Source organism: Myiozetetes cayanensis, unplaced genomic scaffold (assembly GCF_022539395.1).
Source record: "Myiozetetes cayanensis isolate MyiCay16 unplaced genomic scaffold, myiCay2020 scf10, whole genome shotgun sequence".
Taxonomy (NCBI): Eukaryota; Metazoa; Chordata; class Aves; order Passeriformes; family Tyrannidae; genus Myiozetetes; species Myiozetetes cayanensis.
Genome location: NW_026086605.1, coordinates 24997722 through 25014463, shown reverse-complemented (window position 1 = coordinate 25014463; position 16742 = coordinate 24997722). Strand labels below are relative to the sequence as shown.

The window sequence follows — 16742 nt, the reverse complement described above, 5'->3', positions numbered from 1 at the left end:
ATGACAGAAAGCTGTCAATCAAGGCACTGCCCTGACCACAAAAACCAGGGCAGAACTACAACATGCAATTACAAACAAGTGAGAAATTTTTTCAGGCACACACTCGGGACAGACCCACAGCCTCACATCATGCCCCTGAACTGCCGATGTCGTAGGGATGACCATAGCAGGTACCATGCTTTGTAACTACAGAACCATATTAAGCTATGTCAAAAGGTCCATCTTGTCCTGAGTGCTCAAAGGAATGCCTAAGAAAGAGTGAAAACAGGGGAGGGGTGTATATATGGCAGTATGCTTTCACTCCAGAGAACTTCCCAAGCTGGATGTGACCTTGGTATGTAGTAATCATTTTTTCCTCCTGTATATGTATCCACTCATTGGACCTGTCTTAACTCTTAGCATAAGCAGTTCCTTGGCAATGAACTGGAAGCTGCCATTCCACAGGCCTGCTGGCCAGAGCATCAAGAATTTGTTTGTTTTGAATACTGCTCCCGCTACCTTACTTGTGCTGGAGGAGGCAAGTTGATTGGTATTTGTCATACAGACCTAAGCTCTTCTCCTCTCAGTCATTTCAAGACTGAAAAGTCACAGCCAACTCAATTATTATTTAAAAGAAAGCTCTTCCATGTCTTTATTTGCCTTCTCCAAGCTGTTCCACTTTTATGGATTTTTTTGGGATCAAGTATCCAAGATGATGAACAATGACTTACTTTGTACATACAGTGCCATTTTCTATCCCTTTACTAATAATCTAAAGGTGTTTTTTTTTTTTTTTGAATAGTAGCTAAATCAGTATGAATTTTCTACTTAGTTTGTCATATCCTCTCAGCTTCAAGTCCACTTTTGGACTTTCTCTAGTGACCATAAAACACCTCACCCCCTTTTTTAACGTTTTAACTGCAGTATCCACTAGAAGCCCAAATCAAAGTTAGGTGTTCTGTGCACACCTGTAACAACAGACAGTTCTAGCCCTGAAGGATTTATTATTTAATAAACAAGACAAAAGATGAGCCAAAGAAAATACCATCCTGTTTCACACTTGGGAAACACAGGCAGAACAGCTTTGAACTGTTTTGCAAGAGTTCATAGATGTCTTCAGTAGAACAAATAATGCAGTTTTCTTCATTTGCAGACTTGGTGAGAAGGCAAACCAGCTCTCTTTCACAGTGGTGACTTTTTAATTTGAGAATATGGACTGAATTATTATCTTTAAGCTTTTGCAATAAAGCCACTAAATCACTTGTTATGGCCTACTCCTGCAGAGTCAGATGAATTAAAACTCATGCAGACAGTTTGACTAGGAACTTGTGAGTTACAGAGGTCACTTTCCAAGAAGGACAGAAAAAGGTCTCCAAAACTGTTAAAGACCACTATATCACTGCCAAGTGAGGCTTAGAGTTAGCTCAGCAAACTGAGATTATTTTAGGGAACCTTAGAACACAGCCATTTGAAGATATGTTCATTGTTGCAGTTCTGCAACATGTGGCTAGGAGATAAGTACATTTGGCTGGAAAACGAGCACACACCGCACTAGATTAGATAGGCAACAGAATGTGGTTGCACCAACAAAAGACCAAGATAAGGTGCTTCAGCAGAGCTGTCAGGGAGATGGGTACCTGCCCTACAGATTTCATCATATTCTCTCTCTCCTATCTCAAAAAAAGATATAGAAGTTATAGACGGATAAACAAGGAGGACCCTTTGGAATTTAGTTTCTAAACAGATATTTTTAGAAACACACCTATGAAAGGACCCTTCTTGTGTTATAGCAGAGAAATTTCTGCCTAGGAAAAAGAACCTTCAATGATGCAACAACGGAACTTCATACTGATACATTACTTCCAATGTCATAAACAAGACTATTGAGTAACTAAGTAGATATTACCACCATTGTGCCAAGATGGGCATGAAACAATAACAGTGGTTAAGTGGTTCTTCTAAAGAAACAGAAAGATTAAATTCTTGAAAGATGACCTAAATTTGGGAATTTTGATTTCAAGGGTCTTGAAATGGTGTTACCCCAGCAGACAGACACTGCACTGGTAAAAAGGTGATACACATTCCTGACTCCGACTGTGTGCCTACTTGTTTGTGACACAGAAACATAGATTGGATGTATTATTCAATCTTCAATTGCTGCTGTTGGATTTATCTTGGCAGCTGTGGCAAGACCACATTTTGCAACCTACCAACTGCAACAGTGCAATTACATGGAACTCACCTTTGTCTGTGGCGTGCTTTGATATGCTCTTCGTGGGGCCATATGCTTGGACCATGCAAATAAAAACTCAAATACAGGCTGCAGCAATCTACTGTCATGTGCATTTCACAGGAACATCACTTGATACTGTGATACAGGGAATTCCCATGGTATTGATTGCACATCTGGGACATGGTTATCTCAAGGACTCGGCTAATCTGGACTGTTAGCAGAGGGAGAGGTCAGACAGGTACTCAGCTTGATTTTAAGTGAGGAGAGCAGGAATTTGCAGTGGGCATTCCCACCCCTCACCTGCAGAGACTGGTTGTGCTGCACTTCAAAAGACTCAGCCTAATTTTTTCTTCAAGGTTTTGACTAAGCTAGAAGATGAGTTAAGACATGGAAAGAATCTCTATGATCTGTATCTATGATATGTATTTATTTATGAATGGGGACTAGAGTGGGGAAGATGATGAAAGACCTTTCCATTTTACTAAGTGATTGCAGTGTGGAATTAAACTATACAAGAGCTCAAAGAGCACAGAGTAGCCACACAGGTACACTTACAGATGTAAAGAAAAAATGCTAATAAATATTTCCCCCTATCAAGATTTCCTCTTAGGAACTTGTAGTAACTCAGCTCACTATGTGAACCTTCTCTCCAGCACACCCTGTACATAAAGGAGGAGTTTCCCCTCATGACTTCATACTAATTACCTACAAATAGTCATACAAGAAAAAGCTCAATCCACTCATGCTCTTTACAGCTGTGATTAGCATTTTCGTTTCAGAAGTTCTGAGTGACACTGCTTGCCTGGAATTCATTACTCCATCTCCCTGCATAATGCATGGAAGCTCACTGCTAATATGTCAGATTACACAGTGCCTTTACAGAGCACCCAGGGCACCTTGCAGCTGCCTGCAGCTTCCCAGAAGTTCATCCTTACATAACTAGAGCTACTTGCAGATAGATCACAACAGCCTGGCGAAGCATGTAGGACATTTTTAAATGCATGTTTTTAGGCTACAAGAAAAACGCAGCTATTACTCCCAGTGGCCTCAAAAAGCTCTGGGATGTGGATAGGTGGTTTGCCAGTGGGTGGGGAGATACTTTGCATACTTATGAAATAGTATTAAGATACAGCAAAAGTTACGGGAGCTCTTCTACCTTTTAAACCACGGAAATGTCAGTTATAAGAGAACTTGAAATTTACAGGGATCGATTCAGTTAATTTACCACCTCTGGTCTGAAGAACAAGTAATAAGGTAACAAGTATCAGAAATACTTCTAGAACTGATTAGTCATGCTACTTCACCTTGTATGAGTTAGATGAGCCTGGAGCTTGAGATGATCTTACTGAAAATGGAATTGCACAGGAACTACTCATTAAAGGAGACTCTCAGGTGCTCCTCCCTGGGGAGTGGAAGTCAGCACTGCATCCTGTCCATCCCGAGAGGCTGTTGCAACACCCACTTGCATGGAAACCTACGTGTGTTCTCTCACCACTACCACCTCCTGCTGTGCCTCCTCTCTGGGTGACTCCACTGACCACGTCTTGTTTCTGTGATACAACAAATATGTAATGGATCAAACCAAAACCAGAGGTGCACCAGACACTTCCTATATTCGCTGAATGCAAACAGGTGAAAGAAAGGGAAGATCATCATGCATTGAGCCTTTTAAGACTGACAGGGTGGTAATAGGACATTCTAGGTTGAGATGTAAAAAATTAATTTTACAAGTTAATTTTACTTGCAACTCAAGCGGGGAATGGTTGCAATTTTCCCAAGAGGCACAGGGCCATGTGGGACCCATGGTCCCACGCAGCACGTCACCAGCAGCACTCCAGATTTCCAACTGTATATTTTTCATTCTCCATCCCCACTATAGTACTTGATTTTTTAAAATTATTTTCTCATGTGTCTTTGGTTCAATTTTGGTCCCTTTTTCTGATCTTTTCCCCCTATCCAATATTTGGCAGCTCTCTATACAATTATATTCCTTACACTGCCATGTCTTTACGACCTTTCTTCTCTGTACTGTTTCTCGAGAGCTCTGCTTTAATCGGCTGCCTGGTAAAGCCTTGGGTTTTCCTTGAGTTTGTCTTGTGTGCAAATCTGAACAATGACTCCTTGAGGTAAACAGCTGCCTCTGTACCTTGTACAAGATGAATCATCCTGTCTGCTCTAAACTAATTCTAAGAATAATCATAGACGTGGTTTTTAGTTGTAAAACTTCACAACAGAATCTAAAAGCTAAAAATGGCCAGATAGCATCAGTTTGAACAAGAATCACCTAGAAATGAAAAGCTTCACAGATGTAACAAGGCTAAAAAAATTCCACCAGTTATTTTGTAATGAACAGCTCTGCTGGAACCAACCTCACCATAACAGAATCTCTGAGATTCCTCTCCGCTTTTTTTGCAATTTCTCTACAGAAAGGATCTCTTACCTTCAGCATATAACAGCACTACTACATTAGCTAGCATGGAACATTATGACACACTTACATGACATAATTGCATGTGACCAACATCTGAATACACAATGTCCCTCCAACTGAGCTCACAAGTTGTCAGATGCAAATTAACGTGTCTCCCATTTACAATCAAACATAATTTTTGGAACTAGGTATTATCACCAGTCACTGGAAACTCATCAGAGGGGTAAATGGGCAAGTTCAAAATTCACTGATTTTGCATGCCTTAAAAACCTACATTCTGAGAAACACAGAAGTAAGGAAGTGAGCACTGATTATAAATTTGAAACGTAAAAAAGTTGAATAAATTTAAATATGTGTTAAAAACACAATAAGACTTCAACTCCAGGATTATATTAAATAAGTGTGGGGAATTTCAATAGATTTTACAAACCAAATGAAGAAAACAAAAAGGATATAATCCTAACAACAGCCTGTATATTTAAAAAAAAATTGGCTTTTTCTAGTGTTTAACTAGTTAAAATTTATTAAAATTAGCAGCCTGTCTCTGTGTTTAAAATAATGTGTTGATATGAGAACAGGGTGACAAATTAAAATAAATGTGCCAGAATAGTCTAACAAAATTGAAAACAACTGACATCATAAAACAGCTATGGACAAACTGGAAAGTCTAGACTGTGAGATTCAATTAAAAATGAAGCTGGTCAAAACTCTTGACCTAGAGGAAAACCATAATTGATAATCCCATATCTACCTCTGAGGATGTTTAATAAAGCCAAAAGGGTGTAGAGAAACCAGGGTATTTAGAAGTGGTAAATAATGTTTCTGGAGAAGCTGACTTTACTGTAACTGGATCTATCAAAAAATACAGTGAGTTCAGCATTTGGAAAGGTACTGGACAAACCAAGCAGACATATTCAACAAACAGGGAAAGAGCTTAGTCTCGTCTAGTCCGCAAAAGAGAAGGATTTTAACAGAAGGCTGGACTTAAATAGGAGAAAACCAATTATTATAATCTAGGCAAGGAGTTTCTAGAAATGCAAATGAACTACGTAGCAAACCAACCAGTCACCCCACCTGTGCCCTGCTGTGTGCTCACGCCTGCAGGAGTCATGACCTAATTGCTGCCTGCTTGCTTTATAAATGAAATTGCATAATTGATTAGGTTCCTTGTGGGCTACTTGTATATTCCCCTGGAAAATTCTGTAGACTGATGGAGCCAAGACATCTCAGCAGAAGCTTTCAGTGGTCCATCTGATACACAGAAAATCCTGTGTTCTTTTTTAGAGAGAACAACTGTGAACAGTGCATTGAGACAATGACAGGCATTAGTAGTATTATCTACACAAGAGTCAGCAGGATTTCAGAAAGTGGAAAACTGTAATAAGGGGATATATTGGTAATAATTCAAAATGTAAGCAAGAAAGGCTCATGACTGGAAGTTCACAATACAGGAAGACTTGTACAGCCTTGGAATTTAAGCAGATAGAAGTGGGTTCTGGTTAAATATACAGAGAAACATAAGAGTAGGTACACAAATGTAAAAATACATTTCTTAAAGGCAAACAGAGAAGGATAACAAATAAAAGAATTCTACATAGCATATCAGGTGAGAGTTGTACAGCTGTTTTATATGCTATATAGCTTACTTCTTTACAGGAAAGCAAGTGGCTCTATGCACAGGACTCCAATCCCCATTGTCCAAGTGGAAAAGAAACAGGGGGTCCCTCTTCCACCTTTCTAATTGGTTTCAGTCTCTTAGTCCTGTAAAAAGCACAATTAATTGTATGGCAGCAGAATACAAGGGGCATAAACAAAACACAATTCAGAGATCCATACTGATGAGGAAGAGTACAGAAAAAAAGTAGAGAAATAGGACTGTTCTGAAGTTGCTCAACAATTGATTAGCACATGGAAAAAGAAGTCAGACAGATACTTGTGTAGGTGGCTGTCTGGAAGCACGTGCAGAGTGCATGACACAGAGCACACTGCCAGGATGTGGGACAGGAGATGGCAGCAACAACTGGATACGCACATTGTACCTGTCCTGGGGTCCTCAGGTGACATCTGGGAGAAATTCCACTCTCAGAATTGTCGTAGCCTCCTCAGACTTCAAAGTAAGCTTGAAAAATGTACAGTGGTTAGGACATCACTCAAGCTCTTTGTACTTTCCTCCATCTGTACAGTGCCAAAGTGAGTTTGCACTATGTCTCGCTGACACTTCTGGGGTGCGTCCAGGAAAACAGAATACCAAACCCAAAATATTTATTAATTATTGGCTGGAATGTATAAATATTCTTCTGTTTCACTACTGAGTACACTGTTTTATTATGTTAGCTGAAAAGTACATTGTAATGAGTACTGCCAGCAAGGAAGGTACAAACTGAGAGTCAGAAACAAACGATTTTCCCTAATTTTGATAAAATAAATTCCTAGTCTAGATTTATATACATATGTGTATCTCAATCAACAATAGCTGTGGATGCTATACATGCTTGCATAGATACTCATATTCTGAAAAGGTTAGGTTGTTCCTAGGTATTTGAATGCATTTCAAAGCTGGGTTCAGAAAATGCCAAATAAAGATACTGAGATACTCAGTAAACCCCTGTTTAAAGCAAGTTCTCAGATGCAAAGTGACTGACTGATGTCTGTGGCCATGGCTACATACGGTGTAGAACTCCACTGGGACAGGACCTGTGCACGCCATGGCTGTTGTTGATATGACCCTGTGTGCACTCCTCCTGTCAAGAGCAGTCTGCTTACAGTTGAACACGTAGATCAATTAAGCAGACTTTGTAACTCAAAAACTGCATTTAGAAACCAAAGTTAAGATGGAGCTGCATTAAGAAAAAAATTGTCTCAGTCATCTTCCAAGGTCACTCATTTCACTTTAATGACAGGTTCCAATTGAAAGAAAAGAAAAAATGGTGAGAATTTAAAACAAAGGTGTTGCATGTTTAACCCTCCACAGATGCCAACACCAAAGAGAAGCCCTCCTTTTCCATTATTCTTATCACATGAAGATTTCATTTCAAAGTAATTACTACTTGTTTAGGAGATAGGTAGTGCCCTGCATGCTGAGCAGCAAGTCACCAATATCTTGCCCAGCAGGGATTTTCTGCTGTGTGATCCCGTGCCTATCATAATCTTTTCTGTTACTCTCTGTCTCTTCTTAAGGGTGGTTCCCACCTTACCTTGCCCACAGCAAGTCCTGCTTGCTGAAAAAGGTACACCCTGCACAACTGACTTCACACATTAACACAAACCAGGGCAAAGGGGAAGTCTGTGGTTTCAAAAAGAAACTGAAAATTTACAAAGCAGCTGCCAATTAGCCAGACCTTAATTTTGCAAATTTATTTAGGAAAAAAAAAATTTAACATGAGCAAATGAGAATACTTCAGTGTTACAACAGAGTATATAAATGTCTAGCAATAGTCAAATAATTTGATCTTTAAATACAAAATAACCACATGAACACCTAATATACAGGTTTCATCTGAATACATATTTATTAGATAAATATTAGGTTGTCACATCATCTAACTACATACAGTTTTGCAAGACTAAAAATCACAATTATTTTTTCTGACCAGTTTAAAGTATGAAATGATTGCATTGTACTGTACATACAATGTACAAACAAAGACAATGGCCATTTTTGCGTGTTACCTCAGATTGTACTTTTTTTTTTTTTTTAATTCTCCCTCTGATCGTGATATCAAAAATTGTATAAAGTATGAATTTGGTTACAATTTTTTTAATCCCCGTATTTTTCTTCATTATTTCTGTAGCACCCTAAAAATACACAGGTGATAGACTAGTACACGTAAGCTAAATATTACATGTAGATAAAACAAAACAAAACAAAGGATCAGAGTATATTACAGAAGTGAAAGTGAAACAAATGCTGAGACTCCACAAACGCTAACAAACAGGATTCATTTTCCACATAAGATGGAGCTTCAAGCTTTTTATTTTCCTGCGAAATAAAAACAATGCACATTCCAAGGAAAATGAATGCGTTTCTGTTAACATGTCTCTATTTGTCATTTACATATGTACAGCTGTCCCTTGAGTCTCCGCTGCAGACACTGGCGTGTATCTGTCAGTCCTATTAATAATGTCTTGGCAGCAGAACTGTAGATCTCTGTGGGTTCTTTCCCAGATGAACTTCAATAGGGAAACGATTAAAAAGTAAACAAACAAAAAAAGAAGAATAAAAATACTACTGGAATCTCATATAATAATTAGGCTTTAAAAGAAATGACTGTAATCACCCTATTTGCTAGGTTTTTTTCTCTAAACTTTAACATGGCAGTGAACAGATAAAAAAATAACTAAATTTTCATTTAGAAGCTTTTTCATACTGACTTCACTATACAGTACCTGATTTTAGCTGACAAGTTTTAAAACTGTCTCAAATGTCCAACATTTGGGTGATGGGTAAAAATTGTTGTTTTCTCTCTTAAGTTCTGCTTAGAAACCAAAGGTTTCTGTAAGTTTAAAAATGTCAACCGTCCGCTTTAATTATCTATTACTGTACAAAGCAGATGCCAACACTGCTCCAAACATATTGCTAATATCTATGGGGTATTTTTTCCCTTTACGCTTTCCAACAGGTACTTTTAAATGATACATTTTAAATACTACCAGTTAGCAAAAGGTCAATCCTTAACATACCTGGTTTAAAATACTAATGTTGTGTTTAAGAGAAAATTCATTTCAGGTGACTAACTTAGCTGCTCAGGGATCAGTGGAGAATGGAGCATTAAATAGAATCAATTAAAAAAAATCTGAGCAACCGGTTCCAGCTAATAGTGAGAAATCTTCTTTATTCCCAAAACTATGGCTTAAGAAACTTACCCCCCAAACAAAAAAAACCCGAACTCTAAGGGCACGAAGTCAGTTTATCATTAGCCACCCCTGCAAATGACCTCAATATGGATATAAAAAATGCAGGAAAAAACAGGGGGAAACTACTACAGTAAAATGGCTACAAAACACATCTGTATCCGCAACTGAAGAACGGTCTTTCCTAGGAATTGTGTGATAGCAGGACCACACCACAACCATATTACCATGTATTACACCAAGGTATCTTTAATATTCCGCAGAGATCCTCTACAGGTTGTCAAGCCTACATAAGAAAAAAGACACTTCTAAGCAGAATAAAATATACTATACTGTTTCCCTCCCCCACCCACCAACATCCCAAAGTGTTTCTGTGCCCCAGTTTCAGAGACCAAAGAACCAGTACAGTGACATAAATATGGTACCTTACAGATTTGCTGCTTGCCTTAGTGCATCTTTACCTGGTCAGACAGCTGGTCCAAGGTGTTTTGCTCACTTGGGCAAACGAACAAACTCTCTGCCATTACCAGCTCACAATCACCCACAGCCCATGAACACCGGTCAGTTAGTTGGGGTTTCTTTTTCCCAAGGCAATCACTTATTATAAAGTTTCCATGACACAGCTGGTCCTGATTATCCAGGTACTGCCTGATGTATCAATTTGTTCAAACATAAATGGATATGAAATTTGGGCTAACTTATCAAAAGAAAACGGGGGGGGGGGGAACCAAACAAAAACCCAACTCCCTTATTCTGTTAAAGAACCCTCAATTTTCTTTTTTAAAAAAGGACCCATATTTTTCTTCACACAAGGTATTTAAAAACACCAGCAAAAGTATAACCAGATCATGAAAATGTTGAATATTATCAAAGACGATACTAAAATATTCACAAGGGTATTTACAATAGCAATTCTTAAAATAATTGATTTTGCATAATGAACAGCGCTTTTCTTAAAAAAACTTGAAAGAGGAAAAATATAAGTGTGGGACCATCTCTACATAATACGTTTGACAGATTCAATACTCCTACTGGAAAATAAAAGAACTAAACCGCCATTTCCTTTAATATCTACAGCAAGGTGCTGCTGACTAGCATATATATATCACGACGCATGTACAGCAGTAGTGGGAAACGTTAACAAAAAGAGCAAAATAAAACAAAAACCACAAAGAATTTACAAGTGTGACTTTGGTGAGGAAAGCAAATCCAGAGTCGTAAGCACAGAGCATGCCATTTACAGCGTTTGCAAACTAAACACAGAGGGCTAGGAAGCTATCTAGTCAAACTGACAGGAACAAACCAAATTTTGCCTGGCACTTCAGTTTAAAACGTATTGTGGCGAGCAAACGAACGGTGTTTGATTGGATTTGGGAAGAGGAAAAGGAGCAGGGTCAAATTTGCTTTAGTAACAAAAAGAAATAAAACCAATAACTGTACAGTGGGCAAAAGCTGAAATGTTGCACCACGAGGGCAAAGTTGGCACACATGCACTTCTTACACAGCTACTGTACATCATTTATAAGAGAGAGAAAGAGAGAGAGAGACAAAGAGCACAGAAATGGGCACAGAAGCAATATGAAGCTCATGCAGGAGCAGCAACCACACGAGAAGCACAGATCACAGGGGCAAGACAGTGATTGTGGCAGCAGGGTCTCTTGAGGGCAGTAGCAATCTACTGACAGTTACTTATTCTCCCCACTCCTGGTCCTTCAGGAGAAAGAGCTCATTCCAGCAGCCAAAGTTTAAAAAAAGAAACTGAAGGAGGAGAAAAGGAAAAGGCTGACGTATCTGTAACAGTCACAAAAACAGAACACAAAGCAAAACAAAAATGAAGCTGCAAAATGTCTGTCCAATGTCAATGCCCCTTCTCAAGCTGATTATTAAAAATAATTATGCAGATAGTGATGTTACTCTCCCTCCATCCTGCAATGATTTCCTCGCTGCCTTCAACCCAACTTGTCTAACTGTGCATTGTGCAGTACAGACAGTGACAAACTCTCGGGGCACCGAAGGCTGTAGGTAATAATCAGGAACCGCTTGGTTTGCATCCCCCCTCCCTCTCTTTACCATTACAGATGGCATACACGGCAAAAAGATCTGTTTCAGCAATCTCTACTGCTGGATGTTAATGCAGCCAGAAACGGTACTGATTTGAAACCAAAACCACAAAAAAATCCGTACACATTGCAAACTCTTTTTTTAATTTTTCCTGGGTGTTTCCAATCTGTGTGCTTGGCCAGAGGAATCCTCTGCAAAGACGTGGTTAAGATCCCTGCCCTTGCAGAAATACCGACACCCACAGCTGCAGCCTGGAGATTCTCAGGACTCTGATACTGAAGTTGCATTCACTAAACTGCTGGCTCCCTCTAACAGGCCTGTATGTCTTCCCTATCTTTGCCACTTGACTGTAGGATTTGTGCTTTTTTTGAGCTTTACATGTGGTTTGTTTTTTTTTTTCTTTTTGTGTGTGGCCAGGACAATCACTCCAACGCAAACCTGTGGCTGGAGGGGGGCAGAGGAGACGTGGGGTAGAGGGAGATACAGTTTCAAAAAAATGGAAGAACAAAGCATTGTAAGGACACTCTGAGACTGGTCAATTAAAGACAGTTCCATTTTGTTGCCTTTTCTTCCCTTGCCAAGATTCGGTTTTGCCAAGATACTTCACACCATGTTTATCACAGAACTCTCTCTCTAGAGGATGAACACCAAATGGGGTTTCCAATAGCTGCACAACTGTCTATGCTTCTTTGTCACATGTACACGGCAGACTCGGAGATTACTGCATGTATTTAATTTTTGTATTATTTTCTCCCGTCACTTTCGCAGTCTTTGAAGCTAACAAAAGCAGTTCTGAGACGAAGAAAGCAGGGAGTGCACCATTGGATCAGGTTGTGAGTTTTTTTTTTTTCTTCTCTTGTGGAAAAGGAGTGTTAAGATTCCTCGCTGTGCAGCCACACACGTGTGAACAAGTGAAAGGGATGGGAGAATACATATGGTTTCAGTTGTTCTCAAAGAGAGACAGAAGGTCATCATTGCTATTGCTTGGCAAATCAGGAGGATCCAGGTATGAAAGCAGCTCATCTGGATTTGTGAGTTCTGGAAGCAGCTATAAAATACAAAGATAAAAGGGAAATTACAGATAACAGAAATACAACTGAGAAAAAAAAGGGATTAAACACCACACATTCCTGGAAAATGGTTTTCATAACAATATATCGTAACAAATAAATCAGAAGGCAGCATCACAAACCTAATATCCTAAGATGATGCAGTATCCACTTGTTTGTGAAAGTCTGTATGACTCGGTTTTCACCTGTGAATTACTTTATCAGTTCAATTAGGATTCCTCAATCAACCTCCCCATCACAAAGTTCATCATCAAACAAAGTATATTTTCTGGCTAACAATGCTGACAAAAACTTCTGGATAGATGCTCATTATGCATGTTTTATATCAAACAATATTGAAACAGGCAGTCTGAGTAATACATATTTGAGCTTTAAGGTAGATCAGCAAAGACTTGTCTGACTTGCACATATCAGAGTATGACCACCCAAAGCTTGCATCTCTACTCACCCAGGGTTAAAACTAGCCCAGGGGGAAAAAAACCCAAACAACCACCAAACCAAGGAGAGTGGTAAAAAAACAGCTGAGGAGGAGTACGGGGATAGGAATGGCAAGGCAGCTGGGTGAGTCCTTTTCCTTTATGGCAGGGAGTTTACAGTGGCTGAAGTGCTTACTTGACTACAGCATTACATGCAATTCCAGACATTTTAAAGGGTCAAAGGCATAACATCCAACAGAAGATGCACAAATCTACACAGTGCTTTAAAGTATCAAAAGGTATAGTTGTGGGGCTTCAATTTTTATTTTTATTACTACTATATTTCGAGTAGAAAATTTTGGTTCTCCAACCATCACACAGATTCTTTTTGATCTGACAGATGACAAGCACATTGTAACTCCTGGATTGTGCATCAATGTTTTCTGCTTTGTAATACATCTCACCATTTCCTAGTCAAAAGTAAAAGTGTCATATATAAAAAATGGCAGGGAAGAGTTTGCAATAAACTCCCTTTATATGCTGTGTTGTGTTGAAGGCAAAAAAATATGGAATGCTTTAACAAACTCAGTAATAAGTACGAGAAATTAATTTTAAATTGTTCTGTGTTTTCAAATACTATAAAACCAAAAGCTTGACTGCTTCACATTTAGCATATAAATATTGTATTTATATGCTTCTATTACTCTTGTGCATACTCTTGTTCAAATGCAACTTCATCTTCTAACATTATAGCGATGAACACATTTTTCAATCACCTAAACATGAAATGCAGAAAGTTTACTACTGCTTTTTAAGCATTTTGAAAAAAATGCAATGTCAAATTTACATAACAGAATCTCCCAGAAGGCATGTGTTTCTTAAAACACTGCCTCCTTTTATCCATGGTAAAAATGCTATTGTCATTGTACTAGACTAAAGATGTAAGACTCTCAAATGTACTTCACCTCCTATCATAATTTTTTATGAATACCTAGTACAGAAGTCCAAAAGAAAACTACAGCCCCACCAAGTGTGGAGAAAGTAAAAAATTACTGAATTTTTCCTACACTTTTACAACTCAATTCTTAAAAACTGAAAGTCTCTGAGACTCATTCTTGTATACAAGGGTTTTTGTTTGTTTGTTTGTTTGTTTTTAAGGAAGGTGACAGTTTTAAACAAGACGCTCAGAATCTGTGAAGATGAAGTCTTTTAAGTTTTGAGGGTGACCTCGGCTTTCGTCAGGCAGAGGGGCCAGGTGGCACAGCCTGCCTCCTGCCCAGCTGGTGTGAGAACCTCGGGAAGGACTTGCTGGGTGCTCAGAGTGCTGTGCTGCAGCAAGGATAAGAGACAGAGGAGCACCAGGGGCTGTGAGGGGACAATGGGGGCAGAAGCTATAGAAATCTGTTAGACTTAGGGGCAAAATTCGGAGAGGTATACCCAGTGCTCCTGAAGCGCAAATTCGAGAGGTCTAACTGGTGATTTGAGTCTTAAGACTCTTCTGTCTGAAGTACAAGTGCAGACCTCCTCTGACTATATCTGTATCTATAGGAGATAGATCCTTTAACCCAGGTTAAACCTTAGACTGCATCACACTGGATTCCTACAGAATTAATGTGACTGTGTCAGTAAGGAGTGGACCAAGTTGCCAATAGTACAGTCTCCTGTTTGCTTTCCTGCATGGGACTTAATTCAGCCCGGTTCCAAACACAGCCGCTGGAAGTTAAACCATTAAAATAATCCATCTGATCATGCCTGAGCTCACAGGAATTTCCAATAAGTATACTCCCCACACTGTACAGCACTTGCCTCCCTTAAGAAATCAGCAATCCTCCATCAGTGATAACCACAGTACTGTGATAACTGTACAAGTTTTTGTGCTTTGCTTTTCATCGAAAAATGGGTGCCTGACCCATAAAGCATACTTAATGTTTCCTAAATATTTGAAGGAAAAAAAGAGAAGTTTTTATTTCACCTATTAGTATTGCTTGTATGGGGTCCTTAAGGGTTCAGGACTCTTAACTGCCACATGAACTACTGTTCCCAAAAGATGTGACTATTTTGTGTGAAACAGCAGAAGTTACTTTACTGATCACTGTTCCTGTAGCATCCTGGAGCTTCTATGTGTCCCCTAACTCCTTCCCTCCTCTCTGTGAGGCTACCTGCTAGCCCACTGCTCCTGTGTGACTGACAAGATGTAAGCATACAGCAACAGCAAATACAAATACAAATTGGAGCACAGAAGCGAACATTTCTCTACAAAAATTCACTGTGCAGCAGCAGACTTTGGAACAGACAGAAGATACACATACAGGAATGCATGACTCAAACAAAAATCCAATCCTAGATGCTAAGGGATTTATATTCTGGGAGGTAGATGGTTAACCAGAGAGATACCTCAGATAATTAAATTCCAACTCCACTGAACGGATGCTAAGAGAAGGAAGGCTACCTTTGGCCTTAAAAACAGACTTATCTTTATTTAGTTGTGAGCTGCCTCCCACAGCGACTGAGGAGGCAGAAGACGTCCTTATTTACTTTCCTGTGTGGCCTATTGGGAGGAAGAACTTGTGCTGCTGAGCCACCTGCAGGGGCAGGTATGGGTGGGCACAGACTGTTTTTGGCTGCAGGGAGCAGGGACAGTGCCACAGGGTGAGCCAACAGAGATCCCCCTCCTGCTGGCCAGGGCACGCCGCAAGGCTCAGTGCACAGCTCGCCTGGCACAGCATCGCCACAGTCAGAGCCACACACAGCTGTGTCCTTCCTCTTGGTCAGGCACTGCGATGGCTTCAGGGTCTAGATGAGCACAGCCCAACCAGCGAGGGAGGGGGGAAAGGAGGCCATGGCTCACAGCCCGGTGCCTGAGCCGCCACCTGAAGAGATGCCTGCCTTGGCGCGAGGAAGAGGCTCGTGGCTTGCACACCACGCAGCTGCTCCAACCGGAACCATTCTCCCAGCAAGCCAGGAGCGCCCTGTCACCTTGGCTGCAGCACCTGTGCCCATGTACCAAAGCATGAGAGGATGGCATGTGCTGTGGAAGCGGCTCCCCGTCCCCACGCCCGCCCCACCCTCCCGCCGCGATGCGAAGCACACGCTATGGCAGGCAGATGAGAGTATGACACAGACTTACATCCAGCGAGGGCTCCGGCATGTCGGGTGCTCCCTGTCCACCAGCCTGACCCTCTAAGGCTGAGGAGGGATTAAAGGTCAGGTCACTGTGTGGATGGTTGCTAGAAGCGGCCGGGGGTGGCTGCCGGGACTGCTGGGTAGGAGGCCCGCTGTGATGTAATGGCTGCCCTGACTGGCTGCTGGGGTGAGGGACGTGCAAACCTTGCTGCATGGAAGTATGGGACTGATCAGTGCTGCCGGGATGAGGGATCTGCGGAGGAGGAAAAAAGCAGGAAAAGAAAGTGAGGCCACAAGGTACAGTGCTCGCGTGCCTGACTCTGTAACTGCATGTTATAAAAAGAAACGAATTAAAAAACAACACACACAACAAAAAAAACCCCAACAAAACCAACAAACCAAAAAAACCAAAAAATGAAAAAGCGCAATCGGAAAAGAAAACTCCATATCCCAATGCTGGAGGAAGTGTACCAGCTTTTTGGAGGTTGTCTGTAAGGGGTTAAAAACACACTGGATTTGTGCTGTCGGTTTGCTTCCTTGTAATGTGGAAAACTGCGCTTGAAGATGCAAAACAATGA

General features: G+C 40.3%; 1 protein-coding gene across 9 annotated transcripts in view; it reads right to left on the bottom strand.

The window, feature by feature from the left end:
* Positions 1-8127: 8127 nt before the first annotated feature.
* Positions 8128-16742, bottom strand: part of ZMIZ1 (zinc finger MIZ-type containing 1) — a 344245-nt gene continuing 335630 nt past the window's right edge. For 8 of the 9 annotated variants that reach the window (XM_050335676.1, XM_050335708.1, XM_050335698.1 and 5 more), the window contains 2 exons: positions 16169-16417; positions 8128-12603 (listed from right to left, as the gene is read on the bottom strand). In XM_050335676.1, the coding sequence (XP_050191633.1) occupies positions 12496-12603; positions 16169-16417 (357 nt within the window). In that variant the 3' untranslated portion in view covers positions 8128-12495. The remainder of the gene's footprint in view (positions 12604-16168; positions 16418-16742) is intronic. The other variant, XM_050335717.1, reaches the window with a different exon arrangement.